Here is a 21,609-nt window from a genome sequence, read left to right as displayed (position 1 = left end):
ATGAAACATTTGCCATGTTACCTTATAATAATAAGGTATTATTTGTCTTATGTACCCAATTAGATTATATATCTTTGAAAAATTTTCCCCTGTGCTTTGTAACTCCTTTCCCTTTTCCTCACACCAGAAACTTGCATGGAATAATTTGCTGCATGGATAACTATTGAATAAATAGTTTGTTCTCCACTGTGGTAACATTTTTCTCAGACTGAGTCCCATCCTTAAATACAACAAGAAAGAACTAAATTGAAGTGTGATACAATGATCTCACACAATATATAGCAAGTCCTTGAGACATAGTGAAGATCATATCTTATTATAAGAAATTAATTTCATGACATTATTATATTTTATTGCTTTTTCTCCTCTGATTTATGCTAATGGGAGAAGAAATTCTCAAAGCAAATAATGGAAGCCCATTTCAGGCATTTAAAAAGATGATGTGGTTTACAAAAAGCCAATTTCAATTCAACTCAACAAATATTTATTGATCAACCATTACATGTGAGATACTATGAGAAAATTTCTGTTATAAAGTGAAATGCATCTGTGAGGCTTCTGAAGACTGTGTGTTTTTCTTTTCTCTGCTGTTAAATTAACTGCAACAACAACAACCACCAAAAATAAAGTCATTACTTCTGCCTAACTTTAATCCAAGAGTGAAGTCTAAATCTTCACGTCCTAAGCAAACTGCCACAGGGAGATTCTTCATGTTCCAAGTACTTTATATTGCCACTATAAACCATAACTGAAGAAGGGAGAATCCATTTAGCTCTCTAGAGCGTGCTCTGCCAAGTTGTCTCTTATTTATTGCTTTTTAATGAAATTTTTCATGTGCATCAAAACATAATCTTTCAACAAAGGACACGCAGCTCGGAGACCCAAGCACTTTATAATAGAGAATCTACATGTGAACATTAATTTTTCTAGGTGGAATTACCTAATGGATTTCTTTGTGCTTGGGGATGACATTATTTTTAAGTAAGTGAACATCCTATTATTAACTTTTCCACAGGATACAAGCTTTCATAAAGTTCATCAAATATTTTAAACTGTCCTATTTTCCTTGAGAATATGAGATGAGCCTTAGTTTTGGAGTACCCTAAATCTTTCCTTCTGAAAACACATGGTTTTTTAAGCTGCCATCAAAATTAAAGGGATGTTTTAGAGAGAGGGACTTGGGGAGGAAATAGAGAGTGCCAATATGTATATTCTCACCTGTGAAGACTGATTTAACAGTGAATTTAATTATTCCATTGGTTTTTCTTATTCCTCTAAAAATATCCAAAGTAAACTTACTGTTTTACAGGGTGCTTTTGGTTACAAGTAAGAAAAAACCTGACTCAAACTGCCCTACATAATTTTAAAATGTATTATACAACAGAAAGTCCAGCAGCAGAACAAGCTTAAAAGTTGGTTGATTCAACAAGATCATTGCAGACCCAGATTCATTTTGTCTCTCCACTTGAGAGTCCACAGTGAGCTTAGGGTGAATCTGGCTCATAATTGTAGGCTAGCAATGGCATGCAGAATTGTATATTTGCTTGTTTACATTCAATGAGAGAGAATCCTTCCACCCCCTTTGAATAATCCTTCCCTTAAATCTGATTGGGCCGATTTATACCTCACATCTACCCCCAAACTAACAAAAGTTGCCAAGGGATATCCAAGCTCTGAGTGGCTAATCGGGACTCAGTCCTGATATGGGGATAGGGTGAATATCTGAGCAGAATCAGAGTCCTTTTAGGGTTTCAGACAGGAAAATAGATTTGGAGGAGCAGCCAAAAACATCACTGCAGTCATCTATTCTGGTCCCTTGTGAAGGCCAACATTAGAAATGCTTTACTACATCTAGGTAAGTTTGGTCTTTGGAAGTATTGAAAAATTGAACATGTGTGACTTATACCATTAGAGAAAACCTCTTTACAGGACTTCATCTGACATTATTTTTCCTTTTTCTTTTGAGTTTCACTCTTTGTTGGCCAGGCTGGGGTGCAGTGGCATGATCTCAGCTCACTGCAACCTCCACCTCCCAGGTTCAAGTGATTCTTCTGCCTCAGCCTCCCGAGTAGCTAGGATTACAGGCATGCACCACCACGCCCAGCTAATTTTGTGTTTTTAGTAGAGACGGGGTTTCGCCATGTTGGTCAGGCTGGTCTCAAACTCCTGACCTCAGGTGATCCCCCCTCCTTGGCCTCCCAAAGTGCTGGGATTACAGGAGTGAGCCACCATGCCCGGCCCCTTTTTCTTTTATATAAAGTGTTCCATATACCCAGTTACCATTGTAGAAAATGAGACCATCCAATATGTGCATTTCTCAGATGCCAAAGAGCTGCCTGAGCAGAGAGAAAACAGAAAATCCCAAATTAAGGCACTGATCAGAGATTAATGCAAATATCCATGCAAAGGGCAAGAAAAAATGCCAGCAGCAACAACAAAAATGTTGAATGTATTCAGAATCAAATTGTGTCATGTTTTTTGTGGTGTTCACAGTGGAGCAAACTTGGAAAAGCATCTTATTTCAGTGCATTAAGTTCTAGGCTGGGTGCAGTGGCTCATGGCTGTAAACTCAACACTTTAAGAGGCCGAGGTGGAAGGATCAGTTGAGCGCAGGAGAACAGCCTGGGCAACATAACGAGACTCTGTCTACAAAATTTTTTTTTTTTTTTTAATAGCAGGGCATAGTGGTTCACACCTGTTGTTCTACCTACCTGGGAGGCTGAGACAGGAGGATGCTTGAGCCTGAAAGGTTGAGGCTGCAGTGAGTCATGATGGTGCCACTGTACTCCAGCCTGGGCAACAGAGTGAGACCATTTCTAAAAAAGAACTAGAAGAATATTTTCCCATAGAAGTAATGACAGTAGCTACTATGTATTGAGAGGCTATAAATTAGGTATTTCCCAGACAATATCTCACAGGGATTGTGATTATAAACTCATCACCAGCAGTTCCTGCTGTCTCCCTGGCATCTACCACTGTGCCTGGAACATAATGTAACCTTCATTGATGTGCTGGATGAAATAATTTTCACAAAAAAACCTATGCGATAGTACATTGGTGCTTCCCCTCAATTTAAGGATTAGGACTCATTGGCTCTAAGTGTTTAAGCATTTTGGTCAAGGGCACACATCAAGTGGTGGAGCCCAGATTTGTAATCTAACCTTACTCTCTTTCTCCCCCAAAGTGAAGAAGGAAGTGGATCCTAAAAAATAAATCCAGTATGGCTCACGCCTGTAGTCCCAGCTACTCCGGAAGCTGAGGCAGGAGAATTGCGAGAATCCGGGAGGCGGAGCTTGCAGTGAGCTGAGATCGTGCCACTGCACTCTAGCCTGGGCGATAGAGCGAGATTCTGTCTCAAAAATAATAATAATAAATTCAGTGACTTGGAGAAAAGAATAAAACAATGAAATATCTGAAGTTTAAGTCTTTTTAATACTAGTGGATTAGGAAAAACACCCTAATGATGTCATTTTAATTCAATTCCCTCTTTAAAGACCCTATCTTCAAATGCAGTCACATTCTTGGATTGAGGGAGTTAGGATTTCAACGTTTGAACTTCAAGGGGAAACAACTCACATATCTGCACTTAGACACAATATACAACAAAAATTCCAGATGATTTCGACAAAACATGGAGCAAAGAAGGAGGAAAACATTTGAGGGGAGAAGGACAGAGAAAAAAAGATTCTTAAGGTCTTATCTTGTTCAAGGGGACAAATTACAGAGGCATTCTAGACATGAAGAAAAAGGTATCTCAAAGTATGTGTGTAAAATACGAAAAAATCACTAATACATAGAAGATGCGTAACTTGCAAACCACTAGATGAGAAAAAGCTGACGAAGAAAATTGATTAATCCAAGAAAGAGGAAGAAAAGGGCAAATAAGAACCTACAACAAGCAAAAAGATAAAAATTATAAGAATAAAGTCACATATATTATGTATTACAATTAATGTGAATAAGTAAAATTTCCAATTAAAAATGCCAGGCAAACAAAAAGCAGGAGTGGCAATCCTATGGGGAAAAAATGGAATTCATGATAAAGAGCATAAAATAAATCAAAGAAGAGTTTCTCTAAAGGAAACTTTATAGAAGTAAAAGTTTTATTCTATCCAGAAGATGTAGTAGTCGTGAGCTTACATACAGTTACACACATCAAAATACATGAATCAAAAGTTTTTATATTCAAAAGTAAATTGACAAATCCAAAATTATAGTGGTTATATTGAGTAAAATTGGCTCAAATTGTCAAATTCGGTGGAAAACTAAAGACAGAGAAAATGAAAATCATATAATTAATATGCTTAATAGGTGTATATATAAAACTGTATAAGAAAGATCTTCTTTTCAAAGGTTTGTGCACTATTTATAGAACTTGAATACATATTAGGCCATAAATACCAATGCAATGAAGTCTACCAAGTAGGTATCATAATGGGCCACCTTCTCTTACTTCAAGATAATAAAACAGTAACAAAAATAAATCTTCCCACCCAAAATACATCTAAGTGCTTGATATATTTTTTAACATTCTTCAAAATAGCTCTTTAGTAAAGAAGGACTAAAAACTCAATTGTCAACTATTAGATCTGAACATCAATGAAAACACCACATATTAAAATACAAGGCTTGCTGCAGTGGTTCATGCCTGTAAGCCCAGCACTTTGGGAAGCCAAGGTAGGAGGATTACTTGAGTCCAGGAGTTCAAGAGTAGCCGGGGCAATACAATGAGACCCCATCTCTAAAAAAAAAGTTTTTTAATTAACTGGGCATGGTGGCACACACCTGTAGTACCAGCTACTCAGGAGGCTGAGGTGGGAGGATCACTTGAGTCCAGGAGTTTGAGAGTAGCCTGGGCAACATAGTAAGACCCCATTTCAAAAAAAAAAAAAAGTTTTTAATTAGCTGGGCATGGTGGTGCACACCTGTAGTCCCAGCTACTTGGGAGGCTGAGATAGGAGGATCACTTGAGCACAGAAGTTCGAGATTACAGTGAGCTGTGATCATGCCTCTCCACTCCAGCCTGCACGACAGAGCGAGACTGTCTCTGAGAAAACACACACACACACACACACACACAGAGCATCATTTTTTAAAGGTTTATAAAAAGTTTATTTTTTAAAAAAAGCCTTCCTTATGAATATAGTTATAAAACTCTGAAATAAAATATTAGCATATAAAATCCAGCCATTTATTTAAAACGTGGTACAGCAGGTCCTAGAATAACATTGTTTTATCATTCAACATCATTTTGCTGTAACTTTGACAAAAAAAAAAATCAATTCCCACCAGGTCCACTGTCTGAGGAATTGGCATGTTCTCCCTATGTCTGTGTGGGTTTTCTCTAGGTACTCAGTTTCCCACCCCCATCCCAAAGCTGCACCTGTTAGGTTCATCAGCATGCCTACATGGTCCCAGGCTGAGTGAGCATGGGTGTGTGAGTGCACCCTGCAATGGATGGCGTCCTATCCAGAGTCCGTTTCCACTTTGTGTCCTGAGCTGCAGGGAAAAGCTCCGGCCACCCACAACCCTGAACCTAGAATAAGTGGGTTGGAAAATGAATTAAGGAATGAATACAAATTATTATTATTATTATTATTATTATTATTATTATTAATTGAGATGGAGTCTCCCTCTGTCGCCCAGGCTGGAGTGCAGTGGTGCGATCTTGGCTCACTACAAGTTCCGCCTCCCAGGTTCACGCCATTCTCCTGCCTCAGCCTCCCGAGTAGCTGGGACTACAGATGCCTGCCACTACGCCTGGCTAATTTTTGTATTTTTAGTAGAGACGGGGTTTTACTGTGTTGGCCAGGATGGTCTCAATCTCTTGACCTTGTGATCCAACTGCCTCGGCCTCCCAAAGTGCTGGGATTACAGGCGTCAGCCACAGCGCTCAGCCAGGAATGAATACAAAGTATTTTAAAATAAAAACTCATAGACAAAATCATACAAAGGCATGACTAAATGATGCAGTACAAAAGCCCTCAGCAGACCCATTGTATTTGTTATTGTTTATTTCAACTGCACATTGGGAAGAGGTGTTCATATTTTAGCTTTGCAAACATTTATTCCTTGATTTAACCCACCACTGCAACAACCACTATCCCTCTCAGATTTGCCAAAAATTGAGTGCATAATCTTGTCTTTATTAATTTTTTTAAATGTATATATAGTTCATATTTATTTCAATGTTTAATATTAGAAGTACTTCGTCTTTTTTTTTTTTTTTTTTTTTTTTTTGAGACAGGGTCTCATTTTGTCACCCAAGCTGGACAAAGTACCTTGATCATAGCTCACTGCAGCCTCCAACTCCTTAGTTTGAGTGATCCTCCTGCCTCACCTCCCAGGTAGCTGGGACTATATGTGTGTGCCATGACGCCCAGCTAGTTATTTATTTATTTATTTATTTTCGCAGAGACAGGGTCTCACTATGTTATCCAAGCTGGTCTCAAACTCCTAGCCTCAAGCTATTCTCCTACCTCAGCCTCCCAAGTCCTGGAATTGCAGGTATGAGTCACACCCAGCTATGGGTCTTTATTTAGAAATTTGGCGTTTTTTTGTTTTGTTTTGTTTTTTGAGATGGAGTCTCACTCTGTCATCAGGCTGGAGTGCAGTGGCACAATCTCGGCTTACTGCAACCTCTGCCTGCCAGGTTCAAGCAATTCTCCTGCCTCAGCCTCCAGAGTAGCCGGGACCACAGGCATGTGCCACCGCACCCAGATAATTTTTGTATTTTTAGTAGACATGGGGTTTTACCATGTTGGCCAGGATGGTCTCAATCTCTTGACCTCGTGATCCACCCACCTCGGCCTCCCAAAGTACTGGGATTACAGGCATGAGCCACTGCACCCTGCCTGGTGATTTTTTCATGACCAGAAATATGCCCATAGGAACTTAACTTGCTTATATCAGTTAGTTTATGGTAAAATCAGTTTTGTTATACACTGTTTCACATAAAATCACAGTTTCCAAGAACTTGTCATTGATGTTAATCAAGGACTTATGTTTTTAAATCAACATATGAAGTAAAAGATAAAAGCAAACTAGTGTTACAAAATGCTGTAAAACAAACACTGCGTGTGTGTGTATTAATGCAGAAAAGAGTTCAGAGTGATAAACAAGTAACTATTAACAGTGGCTACAAAGGGAAGATAGAAGGCTTGGGGTTGGAAGAGAATGTTCTCATTTCATATGCTATATAATATTTTAATTTTTCAAGTGTAGGTTCATAAATTCTGTAGCATACAAAGAAGTTTAGGATTTCATAATGGAATCAGTTGTGAAAGGTCATGCCAGGAGCCACAAGGAAACATCTGAAGCTTCGTATCTCTTTCGACAGGACTTTCAGGTTGCCTAGAGGACAGAGATACTCTTCCTTCGCTGCTGCACAGTCAAGGCACAGAAGAATGGCAGTCAATATGGGAGGTGTCAAACCCAGGCAACACAGTCTTAGAACTTTTTTTTTTTTTTCTTTGAGGCAGAGTCTCACTCTGTTGCCCAGGCTGGAGTGCAGTGGCACAATCTTGGCTCACTGCAATCTCCGCCTCCCAGGTTCAAGCAATTCTCCTGCCTCAGCCTGCTAAGTAGCTGGGACTACAGGCACATGCCACCATGCCCAGCTAATTTTTGTATTTTTAGTAGAGACGGGTTTTCACCATGTTGGAAGGCAGCTAGGAGATCATCCCTCACTTCTCTAGTGAAGAAACTGAGACCCAGACGTAGTATAGAGTTGGAGATTATGTTCCCTTTCTGAATTTTCTCTCGGTGCATACATGCTTAGGAGGCATTTGGTAATACTTTTTGAACTGATTACATTTATTTACTATTGTCTTATTCATGTGGTTGCTACCGTACAGCAGGATTATTAGTCAAACTCACAACCAAACTCAACGTGGGCTTTATAGCTACATAACCTCATTTTTCTTGTAGGGCAAAGGAACAAAATGTGAACATATCATGGATTAATAAGTATTAGTAATTCCTGGGAGACTAGTTATCTGGAATATCCTGCTTCCTCTATAAGACATCCTTAAACTAAAATTAAAAATGCTTATGCTGTCTTTCTTTGGACAACTTTATATAAGCTAAGTTAGAAATATATGTGCATACGAGCAGCTGCTTGCCCAGTAGTCTTTCTAACCTCAACCCATATTCAATACTGTGATTCCCTCATCTTAACCCCAAAGGGTAGCCAAAGGGTCTTAAGTTGATGTTGCCACGTAACGGTGAAAAAAAAAAAAAAAAAAACCTGATAAGTTATAAGGAAAAGCCTCTAAGCTCACCTCCTCTGATAGTTTTGTATGGTTAGTTTTTCTAAGTTCCAGTAGACTACCTGAAACTTCCCTGTTTCTAGCACCAAATTATTCACCACTTCAAAAAACACTAGCTATCAGATTCAGGGAGAGTAAGCTTTTTGTTTGGAGAAACAAACAGGGCATTTGGGGGTCATGTGGTTTTCACATGCTGAATAAAGAGCTCTTGTTGGGCTTTGGTTACCCGTCATTCCATCAATATAATTTACTGGTTCACGAAAGAGTATGACATTTCATGGATCTTTCTACATTGCCTTCCTTATTCTCTGTCCTTTGATAAGTTATCAAACAGTAATAAACTCATTTCTAAAGTCACACTTGAGAATTTCTAAAGGCTAGGATGAAGTGAACTTTTTGTAACAAAAATGAGAAAACTGGGTTTGAGCAATCACTTTCAGGGTTAAATAATCCCAAGGGTAGTTTCTTTGTATCCTGTACTTATTTGCAGAAGAGGAACTGATTGCCAGGTTGAATTATCCATCTTTAAAAGAAAAAAAGTTCTTCTTATGGCTGTAAAACAGCTACAGATTGCTTTTCTTGCACTCTTGAGGAGCTGACAAGGCCCCAGATGGAGGTGTTTTTCAGCAAGCTGTCAAGTGATCCATCCATCAAAAACAGCCGTATCACCCAGCCGAGCTTGCTTTCTCTGCCAAGAATTGTATTGGGTCAGATGAGAAAGGCCAGGGTATGATGAATCCAGGAAAAACACAGGTCAGAGATATGTATACCAGAAAAGAGAAGAGATGTGGTTACATTTAAATTCCAAAGGTTATGTTTAGATTTGTTTTACAGTGACTTGATAATTTTTTCCAAGTACTTTCTTTTATTCTTTCCAGAAATATGAACTTCATGACATTGGTACTGAGGGGTGGTTTGTGTGATTTTGAGAAAATCAAAGCTATAAAGCTCTATTAGAGTAGCAGTCCATAAAACACAGTAATTTATCATCAGCAAGCCAAGAGCCTTTTTATTCATAGGCCTAAAGGAGCTATTACAGGATCATTTGAAATAATAAAGCTATTGTGATTGGAAATAAACACAAAGCCCTAAAAATCATTGCCCAGCAAGTCCAGAAGTATCCCTAGCGATCTGATGCCCTCTATATTAGCCTTACTTCGTCTTTGAAACTGCTATCCCTCTGTATTAGCCCTCTTTCACACCACTATAAAGAAATACCTGAGACTGGTAATTTATGAAGAAAATAGATTTAATCGACTCACAGTTCCACAGGCTTAACAGAAAGCATGCCTGGGAGGCCTCAGGAAACTTACAATCATAGCAGAAGAGGAAGCAGGGACCTCCACATGGTGGCAGGAGAATGCGAGAGCAAAGAAGGAGGTGACACACTTTTAAACCATCAGATCTTGTGAGAACTCACTCACTATCATGAGAACAACAAGGGGAAAATATGCCACCATGAACCAATCACCTCCCAGAAAGCCCCTCCTCCAATTCAACATGAGATTTGGGTGGGGACACACTCCAAATCATATCATCATCTAAGAAGTAAAATGACAGAAAATCATGCAAATTCCATTCTTATTCCTGGTGCACCTTTGGGGTTGGAGAGACAAGTTGTGGGTAAACTAGTAGAGTTTTTGTTTTCTGCTTTATATTCTATTAATAATATTCTACCTTATCTTTAATCATTGTAAAATGCCATAGAGAGTTATGAAAAATATTAATTCCTACTGTGCTGTATTTACTTAGTTTTTCTTTATATTTCCTCTGGAAGCCAATTACTCTCAGCAATCTCCTTTATGCCAATCCATTAATATTTAATAAGCGTCTACTCTATGCAAAAGACATTGGATAGTTGTGATTATTATGGGCTAGAGCTGGGCTTCCCAACCTGTCCCCATCATGACACACCTAGAAATTGATAGACTACTTTTCTGGCACACCTGGGAGACAAGGCCCCCAAAGAGAAACTTTCTGAAAGACACAGCAACACCTTAAGTCATCTTAGGTAATTCAGGACCTTTACAGAAAGAACCTTAAAGTGTGTTCAAATATAATTTCTTTTTTTTTGAGATGGAGTCTCGCTCTGTTGCCCAGGCTGGAGTGGCGTGATCTCGGCTCACTGCAAGCTCTGCCTCCCTGGTTAACACCCTTCTCCTGCTTCAGCCTCCCAAGTAGCTGGGACTACAGGCACCCACCACCACGTCCAGCTAATTTTTTGTATTTTTAGTAGAGACAGGGTTTCACTGTGTTAGCCAGAATAGCCAGGATTGTCTCGCTCTCCTGACCTCATGATCCACCCACCTCGGCCTCCCAAAGTGCTAGGATTACAGGTGTGAGCCACCGTGCCCGGCCCAAATATAATTTCAACTGTGGTAAAACTTTGTGGTTGTGAAACTGACCCAGTAGTCCTATAGAGAGTTTTTTTGATAAGCACAGATGGATTCTTCTGGTCTTAAAGATTGAAACTTATATTCGTTTTATCTGAGTTCCTTCCTCAGAAAGCGACCTTCAGGCCTATCAAAAAGTATCAAAGAACTGAAACTCATCAGATCACCACATCCTGACAGTGAGATGCAAGACCCCTCATTCATTATGATTGCTTCCTGGCTCCTGCCTAGTTTCTGTGTTGTACACATTGCTACATTTCTTCCCTGCTATATACACCTCTAGTTTTTGTCCATCAGGGAGATGGATTTGAGACTGAGCTCCCATCTCCCTGGTTGCAGCACCTGATTAAAGCCTTCTTTCTTAGTAATAATCATCTTCTCAGTGATTGCTTTATGTGCGAAAGCAGCAGGACCTAGACCAAACCCCTGGTGTTTCTGTAACAGTTGTAAACATTGACTTTTAATTTGTATCACTAAAAAATTTACAGCCATCAGTGTCTAACACTGATGGCCCTCTTGTTTGGCCCCAAGAGCCAGGCAGGAAGCTCTGTACCAGAGAAATGAGATGCCTGCCCCATAGAGATGGGCCTCTCCTTACTGTTCTCCGTGTGGGAAGAACTCAAACGAGAAGCTTTCCCTAGTGTGTGGATTCACATCCTCTTACTGAAAGTCACATTCCTTTTCAGCATTATGTTTTAAAAAAAGAATGACTTTTCTTTCTTCTGTCATCAGAAATTTTCCTTCTTGGTATCTGCTCTGAGCAGCTCATGAAAGTTTCTGTCTCTTGTTGCCACCACCCTTCCTGTATTTTTGGCCTTTTTCTGCATTTATAACATTAAATGTGAGTTTGTAATCTTCAAAGCTGATTAAATACCAAATAGCTTTAAGACAAGAAGAAAAGAACAATGCAATCGGAGAATAAACTGGATAAAATACTGGGCCAGTGAAAAGTTTTGCTGTTTTCCTTCTTAAAAGCAGAGGCAGTTTTTTAAGAGGTAAGAAGAAGATGACTAATATCTTTATTTTTGAAAAGTAATTATCATCTTTCTTTTCTTATCTTACAGTGATAAAGTGATAAGATTTATTCCCAAAACAGAAGAGGAAGTATACGCACTGAAGAAAATATCCCATCAACTTAAGGTAATAGAGCGTCTACTCACTTATAGTGGAATTGTGCTTGTGGTGTGTTTACAGGGATTTGCTGACTGGAGTTGAATAATTGGAATTTATTAACCAAGAAAGTAAAGGCTAAGGACATAACTTGAAAGGCTTTTATTTTATTTTGTTTTATCTTATTTGATTTTATTTTATTTGAGATAAAGTCTCACTCTGTTGTCCAAGCTGGGGTGCAGTGGTGCGATCTCAGCTCCTGGGTTCAAGCAGTTCTCCTGCCTCTTAGTACAGACGGGGTTTCACTGTGTTGGCCAGGCTGGTCTCAAACTCCTGACCTCGTGATCCTCCTGCCTTGGCCTCTCAAAGTGCTGGCATTACAGGCATGAGTCACTGTGCCCAACCGAAAGAGCTTTTAAAGAATATTTAAGGCTACTCAAAAATTTTCTGGCTGTGTGCAGTGGCTCATTCCTGTAATCTCAGCACTTTGGGAGGCTGAGGCAGGCAGATTACTTGAGCCCAGGAGTTCAAGGCCAGCCTGGGCAACTTGGTAAAACCCTATCTCTACAAAAAAATATAAAAATTTAACCAGGTGTGGTGTCACATGCCTGTAGTCCCAGCTACTAGAGAGGCTGAGATGGGAGGATCACTTGAGCCTAGGAGGTTGCAGTGAGCTCTAGTGTCTCTTTTTTTTTTTTTTTTTGAGACAGGGCCTTGTTCTGTCGCCACTGCTCTCTAGCCTGGGCAACAGAGCGAAACCCTGTCTCAAAAAAAAAAAAAAGAAAAAAGATAGTTTTCTATCTGACACATTATCTATTCATTACCCATCTCCAAGGTAGAATATAAATTTCATGAGATAGTTTATCTATTTTTTGTTCATTGCTGTATTTCTAGTTAGTGTCTGGAATATCCTAGAAGTTCAATACATAGTTTTGTCATTATTTTTCCTTAATGAATGAATGAATTCAGTTTCCTATTTTCTAGAACTTCTCTTTTTCTTCTTGAATCTTCCTACTGATCATCTAGGCACTTTCCTCTTAATTAAAACTTTAAGCAGAAGTGAGTTGAGGAAAAATTAAAGCCAGAAATTCAAGTTAATTAGTTTTGCTATGTTTCGGTGGGTCTGATAAGAGAGTTTTCTTGGCAAAGATTGAAGGCTCTGATTATTCAATCTTTGATAAACTTTATGAATTTTAGAGTTAGAGCATTTCTCTAACTCCATCAGTGCATATAACTGAGTGTTAACTTTTACCTGAAAGTTATGATGAGAAGTGTGGTGTGACTGGTTCTTTTCCATGCCTACCAAAATACAAGCAAGTCCAAAAACTATGTGGTGGTTTAGGGTCCATTTTAATGGACAGCAAAGCAGATTACCAAACAGGCCTCATTATTCTTTAATATGAAATAGAAAAATGTTTTTCCTATACGACTGAAGTGCAGTCCTACCTGAAGGAGTGTTAGGGAATGAGGAAGGAAGGAGACATTGTGGCTTCTGGAGATACTTGTAATTAACAAACTTTTTTTCTTTTATTTATGGTTTGATTTTTCTCTTTGGCATGTTCCCCTTCAAATATTGAATTTATTTGCAAATGATATCTTGAACATTGAGTTTATTGATTCCCTGTCTTCTCCTCATTCCCAGCCGCTACACAAACAGTACTGAGTTCAAGCATGGTGTCTCATTACAAGGGCCCAGGGTGAGGATGCAGGAACCCATCCCCAAATTGTGGTTGTTTTATGCAGTACCAGAGAGACCATGCTCACTGGGCATTTCCTAAACCTCCTTTTCTTCTCGCAGGAATCTGCTTCTAGGAGGCTATCGTTAACCTCTTCTGGTCACATATGGACATACACCCCACAACATCCTTTTCAGCAGTTGTAGCTGAACACTTCCTGAATAGTCCACCAGGAACTTAATAATTGCAAAGAAGCAAAGAAAGTTTTGAGTGGAAGTTTCCGTCTCCACTGAAATCGTGTTTTCATATAACACCAGAAAAATAGCCACTTTTCACTTTGGAGTTCAGTGTTTTAGGGAACAGATATTCTGAACCAAATATTGGAGCAAAATATTTCTCAAAGGATGTTTCTACCATTAGTGAATCTATTTACGTATTAGGCCTTACAAAGTAATGAACTTGCACTGTTATATTTGTGATAATCACTTACCATTATCAAAAGCAATAAAATTACATCTGTGAGGACTGTAGGGGTTACTTAAAAACTCTCAGAAATCATCATAGATGGAACCAAAAGCTATAGACCATAAATAGGGCTGCTGGCACTGATGACCACACATTTACATTGGGCCCTTTCTGGTAAGCATTTAAAGAAAATCATTCCCGCAGATTGTTTACATTTAGTCCTCAAGGAAAGGTAGCCACCTGGGGGAGGAAATGGTTTAGATGTAAAGGAGCTTAAGGGACAACTGAGAGAATGGAGGGAAAGGGATCTGATGAGGAAAGGGGAGCAGAGTGAAGGGGAGAAAGAAGCTTAATATTAGGATATCAACTGTGCTCTAGTGATTCCACTCCACACAGAGTTACATCCAGCTCCTCTCAGCCACAGTGCTACATGCTTCTACAAATTGCCTCATTTTAACAATCACATGAAGTGAGTATATTGTTATTGCTGTTTTACAGACGAAGAAACTGAGAGAGACAGAGTTAAGTAACTTGTCCCCAGGCCACAGTATGGGATTGGAACAAGGATCTAGTCAGTGTCAAGCCCTCTAGGACCCAAATGAGGCCTGCCTCTTGCCTCTAGTCAGTTTATTCTGATTATCTTCACAATGGAGAGTATTGAAGCCAAGTTTGCAGGGCAGTGGAGCCTAGACTCAGAATGTGAGCATTATCATTATCATTTACTTTAACCCTAGAATCAGGGGTCACAAAGACCATGCCCGCGTTCAATGGGTTGCATAAGGACTCACCCAACTCAGCATATAGTCTGACTAACAGCTATGATTGGTCACAGCAAAAGGATACAAAGCAAAATCAGCAAAGGGAAAAGGAGTATTGGGTGAAGTCCAGGGAAAATGAGGCACAAGCTTCTAAGAGGCCTCTCCCAATAGAGTCACATAGGATGTGCTCAATTCCATCAGTAACAACTTGTGACAACAAACATACAGTGTTGTCTACCAGGGAAATTCATTAAAGACTCAATGCCCAAGGTTTTTATTGGAGTAAAGTTACGTAGATACCCTCTGCCTGGCACATACCCAAATTCCAGACTCCCAGAAAAAAAGTAGGTGTTCAGCATGAACTATATTATTTGCATAATGTAAGCACATTGAGTCACTCTTATGAGTTAGGGTGGTGGTAATCCTCTTGATATCCAACTTTCCAAATGCCAGCCAAAGGGCCAATTTTACAAGCAGGCCTTTCTAAAGATAGTATTTTTCAGGCCTGCTCTATTAAATCTTTTTTGTACATTTCTTCATTTCCTTTCACTAAAGAAATAGTTTTATTGGATTGAAGTTGGAGGTATTGAGTTTAGATAAATTTCTACCTAAAAGCATCATGTTACCTTGATGTGATTTTAAATTCGAATGATTTCAACCAAGCAAACCATTTGTACTATGGAAAGCAGCAATTCTAGCCAGGCAGAGAAAGCAGCCTGCAGAGAAAAAAGAATATGACTGTGTGTCATCTTCTGGCCTGTGGAGCTAATGGGACAGAATTATGGGCATTGCTAACAGCTTCTTTGCATTCCCTGTGCATTGCCTCTAGAAGGGAAGAAGGAGGGTTTGCCAGGAAACCTTTAGTTGCCTTCCTTCCCTAAATCACACTGTGTTAGACAGAATTCTAAGATAGCCCCCCAAGACTTCTATCCCCCCGGTATACATGCCCTGAATAATCACTCCCCTGAGGATGAGGAGGGGCCTGTGAATATGATGGGACAGCCATTCCTTTGATGATGCTACATTATATGGCAGAAGGGAAATGACATAGGGCAGACCTGACCTAATCAGATGAACACTTTAAAAGCAAAGAGTTTCCTCTAGCTGTTCACAGAAGACGTCAGAGAAGTGCTCCTACTGGTCTCAAGATAGCAGTTCATAAACTACAACGTTGTGAACTATCCATGAGAGTCACGTGCTAAGGAATTCCAATGGCCCCTAGGAAGTGAGAATGGTTTTCAGCTGATAGGCAGCAAGGAAATCGAGATATCAGTCCTCCAACCACAAGGAACTGGATTCTGCCACATAAGCCTGGAAGAGGCAGCCCAGCGGATACTGTTGTAGGACCACTAGGTTTGATTGCCCATTGTGTAGTAACAACCAATACACTGAGACAAGAGTTGCAGCAGAGAAATGGTATGGTAACTGTAGGACAGCCAAACAAGGAGATGAGAGGAAACCTCAAATCTGCCTCCCCAAGGAGGTTGCGTTGGGGTCTGAACAGGTGATGAGCTGAACAGGAGTTGGGATCACAGATTGATTGAGAAGTGAGGAGTGAAGTCATGGGACAGGGAGATGAAAAAACATTTCCTACACTTCTTTGCGGGGTTTGTTTCTTGGTGAAGGTCTTCAGACTAGTTGGTGTCAGCTATTCTGCTGGAATTCAAGATCTGAAAAACACTTTAAGCAATTCTTGGACAGAAAGGTCCAGTGCCAGAGATTCCATCTATAGGAACAATGCAGGGAGCAGGTGCTCAGGTGCTCCCCACAACGTGGCTCTCAGTTAGCAGCTGCAGGGACTTGGGTAGACGTGTACCAGCACACCCTGGTCAATGCCCAACTATAACTCTGCCTAAAGCCTGGCTTGTAATTCTCATGAGGGCTGTTTTCACAGCTTGATTTTAGCCCATTGATACCTGAAGAGAGAATCCAGGCAGCCATGTTGGGACTTCTGACCTACAGAACTGTGAGGTGATAAATAGGTATTGTTTTAAGCTGCTACGTTTGTGGTAATCTATTCTGCAGTAGGAGAAAACTCACACACACAGTGAACAAACAACCTACATTTTGGCCTTTGGCTCTCAGATTCATATATGAATCTTTGTTAATTTTCCTGATTTCACTAGCTGTAACCAGGCATCTTAGGGAAAGTGGAAAGTAATTGGACTACATGCATAGGCTATAAATTCACAATGTCTTCTCTGAAACATGAACAAATGCAAAATGCATGTGCAATGTTGAACGGAATCTGAGAAGAGACGGTCAAAGCATAGTTAATTAGACATAGAACTGCTGTTACAAAGCTGGTTACTTTCCTAATTAAATTTTATGGTTTTGCTGAAGAATTAAAACAAGAAAGTTAAACAGAAAACCATGCCCCCAGAGAACTGGATTGAGAAAGCACCAACCAATTAAATTGTTAATTAAGAGCATAACCATGATTTAAATAAAGTTATGATGGAAAGGGAACAGTCTGCAGGTAAGTAAATTAAATTCCCAATACCACATTCTGCCTACATCTCTTTGCAAATTCTTTGTACTCTGAAGTAATAGAAATGGCTTTATGTAGGATCACAAAGTTTCCATTACAGAATTGATACGCTCTTGTATAAAGAACAATTAATGACATTTCTGTTTCCAATTTTCTCATCAGAGAGCTGTAGGATAGGAAACTGTCCTATTTGACCGAAAGTTTGCCATTTTTTTCAAACTGAAGCACAATCTCATAAATATTAGTTGGTTTGTCAGGTGTCATTGAATGACATGTCAAAAGTCATAAAATCACATGGGGAAAACTGTCCTTGCTAGGAGGAAGGCTTCATCTCTCTTCCCTTGCTTTGTACATGAAATGTGCTGCTGCTGTCCCAGGTGTGGCCTCCCTCCCTCACACCCCAGTATTGTGCTGTAGTTGACTGCTGTCTTCTCTAATCCTCCTTGGAGCACACCCAAGTCATACACCGAACCTACAGGAGCTCTAGAACACCTGTGATTACAGGAGTTTATGAAGTCAAACATCCAACTGGACAGTTTAATCAATTGGAAAACTTGAGAAAATGGATGGTAGAATTAATGCTGTGGAAGATATTTGTTCCCAACTTAATTAGAATCTGATAGTGTGATTGTAGGATCCCTTAATCATGGCTATAGTAGGCAGAATTCTAGAATGGCCCCCAGGACTCCTGGCCCTGGTGCACACACATCTCTCCTGACACGCTAATCTAGGCACGATTGTAAAAGGATTTTGCAGATGTAATTAGGGTCCCAAATCAGTTAACCTCAAAATTGAGAGATTGCCCAGGTGGGTCTGATCTAGTCAAGTGAGCCCTTTAAAATCAGTCGTTCCTCCAGCTGGTTGCAGAAGAGGCACTCAGACTACTCCTGCTAGCCTGCAAAAACAAACAGCCATGCTGTGAACTGCCCCGTGGCAAGAAATTGTGGGTGGCCTCTAGCTGCTGAGAACTATCTAAAGCCTACTAAAAGGAAAATGGGGGCCTCAGTCCTTCAGCCACAAGGAAATATATTTTACCAACAGTGAGAATCTAAGCACATATAAACCCCAAATGAAACTACAGCCCAACTGACACCTTGATTTCAGCCCAGTGACACCCTGAGCACAGAATCCACACCATGCCCATACTTCTGACCTACAGAAACAACAAAATAATAAAATTGAGCTGCTAACCTTGTGGTAATTTAGCAATAAAAATCTAATACCTTAAATACCCAGTGGCTTGGTATGCTGGCTGAAGATACACAGGAGCATTATGAATGATACTTCATAAGAGGTAAAAGTGAGGAAGAGACCAAGAATTTGGCCTGTCAGTATGTTTTGGGTAGGAAATTACATTTCCACTTTTTTGTTAAAGGCTTTGTAAAGTAATGAAAGAACACTGACTTTTGCTTTCTGTGTTTGCATGATTTTTGAGAGAAAAAGCTGCTTATTATCCAGGCAGATGTCCAAATGCAGTTATAGGTTAAATTTCAGGAATATAATTTTCAAGCATGACTTGCATTTATCTCCATGTGTATATTGATAATTAATAAACTCAATAACAAAAACATATTAAGAGAAACAATATAGTATGTTTTAAAAAGAAATACATTAGAAACATTCTTTCAAAAGCAAAAAAAAAAAAAAAAAACCCTCTACCATGTTATGATGATGATGATCTACCCCAGTGATCCTTTATTTAATTTACTCAACTGAGTTGACATGACCTTGGGCTTATGCTGTAGTATTTTAAGCTGATTGTGTTTCCTTTCTATTATAAGAATTTCTAAGTTTTGACATTTAAACAATCTGTTTTGAAACTAATTTTTAAACTTTAAGAGGAATTGCTCTTGCCAGATGTAGTATTGGCCATTCCTAAGAGGACAGCTGAAGATTGGGTCTAGCACAGTCTTTTATAGAAAGTAATCTCCACTGGGCTCTTTCATGTACCTGCCATCACCTGTGATTGCCTCCTTTGCGTGTCTAGTGGTTGGCAGGCTGTAGGCTGGGATGACAGACAACTGGACCTTGTGTCTCTTGTTGTCTAGCTGTCTAGGATAGGCTTATTTACTTGGGAGTCACAGGGTTCTAAGAGTGAGAGAGAACAAACTTACAAAACTCCTTGAACCTAAGCTTAGAGTGCTCAGTAAATGTCACTTCTGCCACATTATCCTAGCCAAAGAAAGTCACAGCTCAGATTCAAGAAGTGGAAAAACAGATTCTAATGCTTAGTGAGAGAATGGTAAGGTATGTACAGGAGAGTCTGTGGTCATTTTTGTAATCCACCACATCTTCTATTCCCCACCACCCCTGCAACACACACACACATAATCAATTTGCCAGCAAATCCCAGATGGAAGACGACAGCTACCTAACTTCTCCTCTGCAGTCTCAAGGCCACTTCCATAGTTCCAGCCCTGATATCTTTAACCTGAACTGCACCAGCCTCCCCAGTGTCTTTTCTGCAGCCCTCACACGTGGTTCCTATTTGTTCTCCATACTGTGGTGAGAGTGATCTTTCTGAAATGAGAAACTGACCAAGTCACATCTCTACTTAAAACCTTTTAAGTGTTCACCATAGTCAACAGCAGTAATTCCCAACCCAGGATACTCATAGGAAGCTTTTTATAAAAGGCTGACATCTAACCCCACTGCTAGAGATTCTGACTCAGTTGCTCAGGTGAGACTTGGTGGTTAAAATTTCTTTAAGCTCCCTAGGGGATTCTGGATGTAGCCAAGGGAGTAAGCCACTGGCCTAGGGTGTAGACTTCAAACTCTTTGGTGTGACCTGTAGGGCCTGTCAAGATTGCACCTCCCTGCCTAACACTTCTCAGCCTCTGTCACTGTCCTTGGCTTAGTGTCCATCACCCGAACCATACTGAACCAGTTGTAGTTTCTCACCTAAGTGCCTTTGCTCAAGCTGTTCCTCTTGTCTGGAATGCTATTCTCTTCTTTGACCACCTACTGAACAGCACTTATCTTTGAAACTAGGCTAAAACACTGGATTCTGCTTGAGTTATTTGACCCTCACTGAATTCTATAGACTGTTATACTCTAACATCAATATCCCTTTGTGCTTTCTGCAGCCACCCATCCCCAGGAGGCTTTCTTACGATCTGAAATGTCATTAATTCTCTGAATTGCATATGGTGGATAGGGAGGCACTGATGGAAGAGAAAGGACTGGTGACTCTTCAGCTGGTACTAAGAGGCTTATGTGCACAGTCAGGCCACTAGCTTCAGGAACACAGCCCAGCAAAGGCTTAAAAGAGACCTTTACTTTTTTTTACCCACCCCTCTGGTTTCTTTTTATTTCCTGTTTTTTTTTTATATTTATCCTTGTAATTTCACCTGAAAATTACAAATATTGAAGGGAATGATTTGTGCTTTGTTAAATGTGAATCTAACCATTTCCACTTTTAAAGGACATTAACATGTGATCAAAGATACAGGAATAGACGAAGTTCCTTTTTCAAGGGCAAAGATGGCACTTCTTGGTGAGTGAGAGGTTTTCTATCAAGTGTACAGACAATACTTTGGTGCCATTTCTTAGACCCACAGCTCCAAAGACAAAAGTTTAAGTGAAGATTCTTTTAATTAAAATTTCCTATTTTCAACCATTTCATTTTTCTAGCTGTATAAATGTGTAGAGATTTCCCCTGCCTTGCTTGGTTTTAGAAGTTAACGTTGCTGAGACATATGGAACCTGGACCCCACAACCCATTTTAGAGAAGTGCACCATTGTCCAGATCACTGGCATTAGGGCACAGCCATATAAACGACTATCAATAACCTAAAAGAATTCACTAACACCATTCAAATTTATGTATTAAATATTCAACCATGTGAGGTCTTGTACAGGGCGAATATGGAAAGCAGTTAGTATGGTGCTTAAGACTAAGACCCCTGGAGACATAATGTCACTGGTCAATTGTGTTCTTTGCCTACTTCACATTGGCTGCAAAGAAGGAACATACAATTGGGAAGTCAACCAGGTTTTTATTCAGTGGCCAAAGAATGGAGAAGGGGAGCTCATGTTCCAAAGGCACCATCTTCCTGGAGGAATGAGAGTTTTAGAGTTGGGTGCAAGCCTGGGGAAGTATGTAGGCATGCACTGGATGGAGTTGCAAACAGGCATGGTACATAAACATGTTTCTACACACATTGCATGTAGACAAAATGGGGGCAATTTTCTCTTAGGGGAAAGTTTTGTAGTATTATAATGATATGTTCATTAACATATCTTAAAGGTAACTGGAGACTTAAAGGTAGCTGGAGGTCACCTGCTCTGGTCTACACCAGTTTCATGTGGGTCTGAACTTCCTCGGTTATTCAGCAGGGGGTCTCAAGGGAGCTACTTGTGGCATCCAGACCATCTGGTTTCTTTAAACAGCTGTGCCTATAAACAGACTTAAAAAAAAAAAAAAAAAAAGTTTTCCCACTGTCA

At 39.8% G+C, this 21,609-nt stretch overlaps 1 protein-coding gene across 1 annotated transcript in view; it reads left to right on the top strand.

Moving 5' to 3' along the window:
* CPA6 (carboxypeptidase A6) overlaps positions 1-21,609 on the top strand; it is a 308,645-nt gene that overhangs the window by 105,793 nt on the left and 181,243 nt on the right. The window contains exon 2 of the mRNA XM_003902836.4: positions 11,728-11,803. Coding sequence (XP_003902885.1) covers positions 11,728-11,803 — 76 coding nt within the window. The remainder of the gene's footprint in view (positions 1-11,727; positions 11,804-21,609) is intronic.

Source organism: Papio anubis, chromosome 8 (assembly GCF_008728515.1).
Source record: "Papio anubis isolate 15944 chromosome 8, Panubis1.0, whole genome shotgun sequence".
In the NCBI taxonomy this organism is placed as follows: Eukaryota; Metazoa; Chordata; class Mammalia; order Primates; family Cercopithecidae; genus Papio; species Papio anubis.
This window is presented reverse-complemented; position numbering and strand designations above follow the sequence as displayed.